The sequence below is a fragment of the Bombus huntii genome, chromosome 2 (assembly GCF_024542735.1).
Source record: "Bombus huntii isolate Logan2020A chromosome 2, iyBomHunt1.1, whole genome shotgun sequence".
Lineage (NCBI taxonomy): Eukaryota > Metazoa > Arthropoda > Insecta > Hymenoptera > Apidae > Bombus > Bombus huntii.
In genome coordinates, this window is record NC_066239.1 from 1,338,665 (window position 1) to 1,349,384 (window position 10,720).

The window sequence follows — 10,720 nt, forward strand, 5'->3', positions numbered from 1 at the left end:
TTACGTCTGATCGTAAAAAGAGAAGGAAAGGAACGGTGAAAGAGAAACGATATTTCGAATCATCGTTGAGGCTTGACGGGCTGGAAGCCGCATAACGCGTCTCTCTTCTATTCAACGATTTATCCGCTGGCCTCTGGACGGAGAAAGAAAAAAATTCCAGGATCGAGGACCGCTTTAATTCCTTTCGATCGTAAGCAGAGATCTTTAGCGTTCGGGAAAATAAGGAAAATGATCGAGTGCGAGGATACGCAGTGCTACGTAAGTATTGAAGATTAAATGACAAAGTAATTAATAATTCGTTTTCATTTCTTACTTGATACTGAAAACGTGTTAATATGAATTATAGAATAATAGCTAATAAAATGTCCTTCAAATTTCCCTACGTTTCACTACTTATTCTGTAATTAATATTAACGTGTCTATTCCTTTCAATACAATTATACGTGGTATATTTTATCCATGATATACGCGTTCGTCTTTAGATAATTATCAAAGAACAAGTGGTATAAATGACAAAGTCTCCAATTGGAGAAAATTTTAGGCAAAATTAAATCCTGGTAGAAAAATTTATATATATTTCATTTATGTATGTACAATCATTTTCTAAATCGAACATTCCAGATTCCTGAAACCCTAACAGATGATTAACGTATGTACTATATGTATCAAGGTCTACGTTGTTGTCTTCCTCCCACCATTAACTTACTACAAATTCGTCAGCCGAGAAAGATTCCTTGAAAAGAAGAACCAGAACTGAGAAAGATGATAAAGAAGAAACAGTAGCCACGCCGTGTTATTTGTTGCTCGCTGGACGAGCGTCGTTAAAAATGACTCTATTAATTCGAAGGATGATTTAACGAAGTGACAGCAGTTGCGTCGCATGACCGGTGTGCACCCCCTCTTTCTTCGTCCATTGGTGCCTCTTATTTCGTGACGTTTGGATAACTTAAGGTTGCCTCTGGCGAGCTCCTCCTGCGCTTTCGACCCTCGTCCGCTAATAGCAACAAGTTACTTCTGACCCGTCAGCGGGACAGACCCTTGCGACGCCTCTATATTTAGCCCGGGTCGAACCACTAGAGAACGGCGAGAAAACACAAAAGAAAGCTGGCGAGCGGAGGAGAGCGCCGGCGAAACGAGTGCAAAGGGGACATCGTGATATCTCGCCGCGAAGATTCTGCCGGCCTGCGGCTTCTGGCTCGCAGCTGCTACCATGTCGCGGTAAAAACAATGTACATAGATACGCCAGACAAGCCGAAAGGATGGCAGCCTCGCCCTGCTGACACGGTCAGTCCGAGGATGTCCACCAGATCTGGATAAATTCCTCCGAATTTCTTCCTGTCGCGTACGCAGTTCACATAGTGATTTCGGCAACGTACACAGGCACGCGAAAATGTTCCAACACTCGTGGCAACTTGTCCCTACAGCGAAGATGTTTATGCAAATTCGTATTTTTATGAATATAATTTAGAAAACACAGTACGTAGGTGGAAGAGTGTTTTGTCTACTAAATATCGTAAAAGGTACTATACTATGGACGTTTTATATATTTTCGCATACTATAAGCTTACGATATCGGCATTTTCAAATTTCCTATGAACGCACAAAAATGCGTAGCGTAGTTGTTCTGGAGAAAAGTTGAACGAAATGTTTGTTCGAATAACGGGAAAGGAAATTTTTTGGACAAGTTTATCGGATCTGAAACGACGCAATGGAACGAAATGATGGCACGGGGATCGATTAATGCAAAAAAAGTCGTAGGGTTTTGTTTGAAAAATAAAGTGGACTTTGCAACTGCGCCGATGCACTTTTGAAAACAATCGCACCACACGATACGTAGAACTTGACAAAGGATGCAAAATTTCCCTCCGTATTTTTTTTCTATCTGCAGTAGAAACGGAGTTGTAATCTGGCTCGGTTATTAGATTCATCCTGTCTAAACACGATAAATGTCTTGTTAGAGGAACTAAAGTAATCTATCTCGTATAACAGATTAAATAGGACTCGTGAGAAGGTTTTCGTAAGTATGAAGGTAAAGTTTTAATAATATTGTGTCGAGAATAATTTTAAGGCCGTAAAAATAGCTCCAAGAACGGCTCTCATATCGTTCATGTTACAACGTATTACTTGCAATTTGATGTCGATCTACAGCAGAACTGCCTAAGCCAAGCCCCGGAGCTTACTATATACATATTACCATAATATAGCAGTGATGACTGATGCGACGTTATATGGCAGAAATGTGTATTAACGAGCACGATTTTCCTGTACCTACATAGTTACGGTAAATACAAGGTATTTCTTCCATAAATAATATCGATTTGAATATTATTTGATATAATATCGGGTAACCGAGAAAGTTCTTGCCCTTTTTAGGCTTATCTCTGTTGATTAAAACGTCAAGAACTTTCTCGATTGCCTGATATTTAATGGATGAAATAAGTGTCTGTTTAGGTTCCATTCTTTTAATCGTCTTCGTCGAGATACGAATTTGCATGGATATTCGCAATGTATTCGTTAGAACGCTAATGACATTGAAAAATGTTTCATGTATCGGTCATAATATGTTGAGTAAAAAGTTTCTATGAAGCCACTGTATGAAAAACGAAATGCGCTCTCATTAATCCTTCGAAGAAGAAAAGTAAAAAGCAAACACGCTTCCGACGTAATAACACTCGATTCGAGGAAGTACCGCACGTTTCGTAGTCGGCGTCGAAACTAGGACTTCACGGAAACGCGAATGAAAAAGAAGGAATTTTACGAAATGACGAGAAGAAGGGATGCTTCTTGCGCAAGTGTGGAGAGACAGGTCTCTCGTTGTGCTGCCTCGAAGCTCGTAACATCGGTGAGACCGGAAACGAGACAATGACAGATCGTAGCTTGGTCAGAAACGATACTATGATCTACTTTTCGAAAAGATTGAAAAAATGATAGACAGAGAAATGGATACGTGGCGATTTGAATTCCCTAAATGCTTTGAAAAATATTATTTCTATGTTCCAGCTCATTTATCGCTTTCGTACTGAGACGATCTTTTGTACGATAAAAATTAATAGATTTTATCTAATATCTACGTTCACGACACTTTTAAGCGATTATGAGTTAAATAGAGTACCTGATATCTGTCTTGCAACAAAATAACAAAGAAATAACGAAGAAGAAAATAACGATCAATTTAGAAAATAACTATAATAGTAATACGATTAAATATAAAACATATGCACTTTCAATTTTTCCTATAGGAAATAAATATCGACAGTTGTGTTACGTATGATAAAATTTATAGTACACTATGTTTGTTGCCTCGCCCGATACTTCCTTTTTAATCTACCAATTCTTAATCATTAACGTAATAATATAAATTTATGCGATTGTCTTGCAGGTGTTATCGACGATCAGTAAACTCGACAAAGTGATTCACCGCAATGGTATTGCACAGAAGCGTGAAAGAGGAAGAAAGTTGGCCACGTTGTTGAACGCAATTCGGCTATCAAACGGAGAAGTTGGCATGAGAAAGCGCCACCACAACCTGGTAATGAAGTTGGCAAGTAGAGATACCAAGTCGACGTTTCCAATACCGCGGAACTCCGCCTTTTCTACGTTTTAAATCGACGATGGTAAAAGCATAGGAAAATTGTTTTAGGAACGATGGAAATTTCGCGTAGAACGACACTACGATCGTAGTGTTCGATGAATTTTTCCTACAGACGCGTTAACTCTAAGTCTACGCTTCAAGCCGTATCCGCACTTAAAAGAAACGAGTCTTTTACTATGGCTCACGAAATTGTTTGAATACTTACCATAGACAACTTTTATACAGGGTGGTTTTTATAAAAGAAGTCGAAAATATAGAATAAAAATTTTTTTTTTTTATTTTTTTTAAAAATCTACAGTGAGATCCGTTATAACGAGACGCGATGAAGTGCGCGCGTACCGAGCGAAAATTCAAAGTCGATTTTCTCGAAAACAAAGCCTCAAACGAAAAATTGTTATTCTATATTTTCGACTTCTTTTTTCGCGTAGAATTGCCCCCTTTCCGCTTGTACCACCCTGTATATTAAGTTGTCCGAAAAGTGCCTTTCTTTTACAGACACGTCTTTTACAACGATGCATCTTTATATAATACAAACATGAAACTTAATCTGTCGAACGTTGTGATCTTTATTTAGATAGAACAAAATCGATCATACGTAATTCGATAAAATAATATAAAACGGAAAATGCTGTGCATCCATTATTTCCTTATAAAAACGAAAGAAACTTTTTGGACGACCTAATATAAAAAAATTACAAGATATTCGTGGCAAACATATATATGTATTTAATAAACAATTAGTATAGGATATATAGTATTAGTATACATAGCCATCTTAAGCGTATAATAAGTATTAAATATGGTTCCACTTAATTCTTAGGCTTGGATAGTTAGTTATTTAAATAATCTAAATAATGCGATCTCTGTGAAATATATATTTGCACGGGATATCTTGTAATTTCTACGTACATGTTCTTAGATTTGTTTCAAACTTTACCAATATAATCAAGTTAGTTGCGTCTCATTATGAAGCTAGTGAAACTTTATAATGTACCGCGTAACACACGTAACATATTCACAGAAGGAGTTTACAAGTATTCATTGTACCATGAGATTATTGTATTATTATCGATAATATGAATATTGTGTTATTAAAGTAGTTTTGAAATCCAGATTACTTGAGCCGTATTTTCATTTATTTTTTCACATTTTCTTAAATATTTCGAATACTGTACTTATAAGCCAGATGATATAGATGCATAATTCATGATCTTGTTAATTTACGTTCGTTCATCCAGCGTAAATCGGACGTAAGATGTATTCCACGACGCTGGAAATCGAACCGAATTTCCCACAATTTCCCCGATAGATAATAATTTGCATATCGAGGGTTTCTCATCGCAGAAAATCATTCGCTACAGGCCATTCTCTTTCCGTTTTCCGTAGCGTAGACGATAACAGTTTTAGAAGAAAGCACAGTCACCGTGAAACCAGAACGAATTCCGTGTCGACGAAATTTCCGCGAACCAAGAGAAGATGGCGTGAATAGGGACGAGGGAAACAGGGAAACCTCGATAGAGAAGTTGGAGGCAGTCGCGTGTTCTCCCTCGTCGCGTAATAAAGCTCGCACGAACGTTGTTGACAGAAAAATAAAAGCTGGCTGTGCTCGTGGCAGCTGTGTCTGCCGAGGGGGAAATATCGCGTATCCTTTTCCGATTATGCGTTTGCACGAAAATACGGGCCGGCAAATATTTCAGGCGTGCACAACGAAAATTCCCAAAATTGCTAGAGGCCCGATGCGTTTGCGCCGTTTTGTGAAATATTCACCGGCGATGCCTCTGTGTCTTCGTTGGATAGGTGCAAACTCCCTGTAATCGAATACGTTCGATTTACGAGAAAGGAAGCGGCTAAAAAGTCGATAGATGAGAAATGCAAACCGACATTGTTGCCACAGATGGAGACTTACAAGGAAAGAATACGTTAAGTCACATTTCCAATTACTGTATTTCAAATGTACGTGTGTCCAATTACCGAATCAGCATTTTATATGGTGTATCGGTAATACATACGAATTAAGTGATGACAGGACGATGCATTGTACGGTGCAATGCAACGAATGAAGTAGAATGTGCCAGCTAAGGTTCGGCACATTGCAGCCTAAAATCGTTTTCTTGCAAGACGATATGTTTTCTATCGACAATTTCTCAATCCGAAATTAACGTTCTATTATTTGACGACGATTTATAATCTGCGTTATTTGTATTTACGACATCTATATCGTGTCTTTCTGTTATTCACGAAAGTTTGTTTAAGATTGATTTTCCATGGCAATTTCTATGATATAAAGATATGTACTTTATTACTCTCATCTTTTATTTATTTAAGTAAATAATCATTTCTTAAGGTAATAGCAAATTGGCACGAATACTATACAACTGAATGATGTTTTGATTATTAGCACTGATGAAATTATCGCACCTCGATAATTCAGGCCACGGTATTTCATCGAAAACAGCGTGTTCCGGAGTTTTGCAAAGCGAAAAATTCCGCATCATTCGTTTCGATCGAGCAAAACCCGATCCGAATAATGTATCGGGATATTATCGATGCTTCTCGACGGTACGAGCGATAAATGTTTGAATGCTTCCAAGGTTAATCAGCCAGGATTGGTAACAATTAAACAATTAAATTCATCGACAGATTAGTGTAAATAAAGAGCGACTATTGCGTCCGATTTTTATTTCTCACAGTGAAACGAAAGTTAATAATTCGTTAAGAAATTCGGAAGTCGAGAATTTTAAATAACTTAAATATTTTAAATAAATAATAGAAAGCAAGTTTAAGGAGATAACAATTTTAAGAGGATGTTCTACTGCGAGGAACGTGTTTCTTTCGTTTTATAAAGAAATAATAAATATACAACATTTTTCGTTTTATATTATTTTATTGAATTATTTTATTGAATTGTTATCGTTCCAATAAAACAATCCAATGTTTTTAACTGCTGTTAACTATAATTATTCATACATATACGATAATATATTTCAAAGTACACATTGGAAGTGATTCTAATATTTAAAAAGTACAATCAACAGATTTTTTCAAAGATTTATAATAGAATGTCTTGAATAGGTCGCACACATGTGAATAAATTATTCACTACGGGACAAGGAATATTCTACGAAATCCGAGGTGTACCGGTATATATTTCCAGAACAGCTTTATCTTTCGTACTGTTTAAAATTTAAGTTTAAATATTTGTTTCCTTCTACACATTTCGATATCCCATTCTGTTACATCGCATCGTTGCTTTGCCAAGTATTATGCCTTCGATCGATATTCATAATCCGACGTGAACCAGTCAGCAAACGAAACTTTCCGGTAGAGATATACAAATTTCTTACCTGATATCAGGGAAAGCAATCCGATCAACAGAAGAAGGTCCATCGTGCTGTCGCGAAAATCTCGCTTCTCTATTCTGCATCCGCTACTAGGTCGTCGCTACTTCTGTGTCATCCTCCGTGTCATAGACTCGTTTCTGGTAAATCCACTTGTCGATATTGCACAGTCTTTGCTTCAGTCGTTGTTCTTCACCGAATCACAGACAAACCCAAACTTCCCCCTTCCTATCGATCTCGTTTCAAATAATAATTTCTTTCGGCCGGATTGAAAGATTGTGTCCCATGAAAAGGCTGAGAAATTTGCGAAAGATCTACGAAAGTTTCACGAGAACTTGACAAAAGTTTCACGAAAGTTTTGTAGGAATTTGACAAGAATTTCACTAGAGTTTCGAGAGTTTCGAGAATTAAACAAGATTCGATAGAAATTTCACGAGAGTTCAACGAAGATTCAATGGATTCGCAAGAGTTGTGAAAGTTTGAAGGATTGAACGAGAATTAAATGGGGATTTCACGATAGTTCCACGCGAATTCAATCGGGATTTTAACAGAGTTCCACGCGAATTCAACAGGAATTTGCGAGAGTTCCGAAAGGGAAAACTCCGAGAATTGAATGAGAATTTATTGAAAAGTGCACAAGAGTTTAACGATTATCCAATGATAATTTTACGCGAGTCCAATAGGAATTGCACGCGAATCCAATAGGAATTCCACGCGAATCCGATAGGAATTCCACGCGAATCCGATAGGAATTCCACGCGAATTCCAAGCAATACGTTAGAGCTAGGTCGGCGAATAAATGTCGCGGAGGAGAGTCGTGCACGACACACTGGTGAAGGTAGCCGGTAGACGAGGAGGAAGATTTAGCAAGCGACAGAGACGACGGAGTCGACGATGCGGAGCGGCACACGGTGTTGTTAACTAAGCTGCCGCTGTTCGCGGGGCTGTGTGACACGCTGCATAGAGCGCGGTACGAGACCAGTTCGAAGACTGAGTACGAGTCCATATCCCGGAGGCTGACTTCTCTCAGCCCTACCAGGGTACGCCGTACAGTAATGTCCGTCCATTGCCCGCCTCTGGATAACGTTTCCTTCCACCATTAGGCAACACACGCGATACACGCTTCGCCGTGAGACACGCCGTGCTCCCCGTGTCCTCACGCGGGGGGACCATCGCAGGATTATCACGGATCTTTCGGAGGACCCTCTCTCCTTCTCTTCCTTGTCCTTTCTTTCTTCCGAGACAGCAGACCTACTAGCAACGAAACGATAAGCTTCTATGTAAATTGAAATAAATCAGTTGTTCAAATAAATTTTAAGTATATTCAAATAAATAAGAATGTTATTTGAGAAGCCACACTGAACAACTGCATAAATAGGAAAGTACAAATAAATGTTATTGTTACAGACACTGTTTCTCGAATTTACAGCGGCTCGAAAAAGTGTTCGAACACTTGCTACATAATTTCTATGAATATATTGGTACTATGTGCATTAAAAGAAACTTTTTAATATTTCGAAAATGAGATACAACTATCGTGATTGTAAGAGCAAAAGTTGGAATCAGTTCGAGAATGTACATGGAAGTTACAAGACGTTTGTTGCAAACATAAACATAAGAAAAATTAATATTCAGTTGTCTTACACATACCATTAGTGCTGAAGGTGATCCTATTGCAAATTGTGGCTTATTAATATAGCGAATGATCGACTGTTGAAACACGTTGACGATCTTTACGAAATGTATGCTTTCAGCGAATACCTTATATGTTTTCAGTTCCGTTTCAAATTTGACTAATATAATCGTGTCTACTTACAATGCTAATGAAATTTTTTAATGTTTTCTATAATATATACATGAAAAGTTTCTAGGAGTGTTGGTATACTTTTGTGAGCCACTGTACTTTGTTCATTGTCATCATCTTGCGATGAACGAAATTATGTAAGTTGATAATTCGTTCTTTTATAATTGCACATTAAATGTGCATTTAATGAGAAGAAGGAATTGATAAAAAGTAGCGTTGAGCAATTTGCCTTTTGAGAGGCTCGTTTAATTTAAGTAAATTACAGATAATGTGCATTAGAGTAATATTAGAAAGATTAAAAGTTGTTTTTACATTAGAAAGATTAGAGTTATTTTTGGAAATAATCCAGAGTCCAGTTCAGACTCCAATTTCTCTCTCTCTCTCTCTCTCTCTCTCTCTCTCTCAGATATATTTGATTTAAATGTATCATAAATTAAATATTTAACTAAATTGCTAATTAACATTTTCGCTAAAACTAATTTTCATTTTGATTTACCAAGCAAAATGATTCGTATTTACAGATGAACTTATCTAATCGTGTTTGCTAGCAAAATGCGAGTTACATTCGCGTTAATTACGCGGACGATACGATTTAATCAAAATTTTAATCCGACCACGCGAAAGTTAATTGCACGTTTTATCGCGATATAAATTATGCTGAAACCGCGAGGCATTTTTTTCTCCACACTTACGGCTACGTATCAAGAAATGCAGTAATATTAGCAGAAAATTTTTGAAACAACCACAAAGCGAAGAAAACGATAGAAGAGGATAAGAAAGAATAAGGAATTAACACGTTAATAAACTTGAAAATTTTGTCTATAATTTCTTCGATGGTTATCCTGCAATGTATATACGTCATGGCCAGAAAGAGAAAACGCATCTTTTGTAACGAAAATTATAGTTACTTAGACCCACCGAAAGCGTTATTCCCGTGGTTGGACTCGAAACGAGGAAAATTAATTAGAACGGAGAGCTGAGAAACGACTTAACACGATTAAGCGGTGAAAGGCGGTGTTTCGAATGATAATTAGTGCCAGGAGAGTACGAAAAATTCATTTCGTTTTGCCGCTTATCCGAAATTGAGTTACGGTTAAGTTTTAATTGAACATTGTACCGCACCTGTATGTTACCTGTATACTGTATACTAATCATCATCTTCACGTTTCAGTTTGACAATAAAAATAATAAGATATATGTATCTGTAATGTATATATATATACGTGTTTATAAATATATATATACATATTTATTTACATACACATTATACATTACATATATCTTATGTATATTATGAATAACAAAAATGTACTATATTATATTTAATATAGATAACGCAGAAGAAAAATAAAAGATACAAGTTTTTCATGCCACTTATACAAGGTAAAAGGAATTATAGCTTTATTAATTGAAAAACATACATGATCTTTGAATTACATAAAAACAATAACGACGACTATATAAATATAATTTTCTGAATTTACTAATAAGTAATAACATTGTAATAATATACTTAAAAAACTTTGTTCAAAATATGATGATTATACAAAAAAAAAAAAGGTGTCTAAAGTCCACTCCAATTTTGTGTCACCTAATTAAAAATAAAAATGTATAGAAAATAATTTAAAAATAAATAATACATGTAATTATTACAGTATTTAGATTACAGTTGCATTATTTATTTATTGTTAATAATCATAATTAATTAATTTATTTATTGTATAGATACATTTCAGTAAGTTAAAATGGTAAAACTTAAATTACAGAATTTAAGTCGCTTTAAACGTCAGAAAATATTCCAACTTTCTGAAAGGGAAGATTCGTTGAAACAGAGCTACTGTAAAGCTCTTGAAACAACATGATAATAACAGACATATACCGTACAGTCTTAAAGTACCATAGTGTATTTCTGTGTATGAAGATTTCAAGTACAACAGAATTGAACGGTAATTTTCGTAATCTCGACGATGGTATTAAACTGCTGGG

At 36.3% G+C, this 10,720-nt stretch overlaps 1 protein-coding gene across 1 annotated transcript in view; it reads right to left on the reverse strand.

The window, feature by feature from the left end:
* LOC126875544 (fibrillin-1-like) overlaps positions 1-7,934 on the reverse strand; it is a 235,471-nt gene extending 227,537 nt beyond the window's left edge. Inside the window, exon 1 of the mRNA XM_050638503.1 lies at positions 6,937-7,934. Coding sequence (XP_050494460.1) covers positions 6,937-6,979 — 43 coding nt within the window. The 5' untranslated portion in view covers positions 6,980-7,934. The remainder of the gene's footprint in view (positions 1-6,936) is intronic.
* Between the last annotated feature and the right edge of the window lie 2,786 nt (positions 7,935-10,720).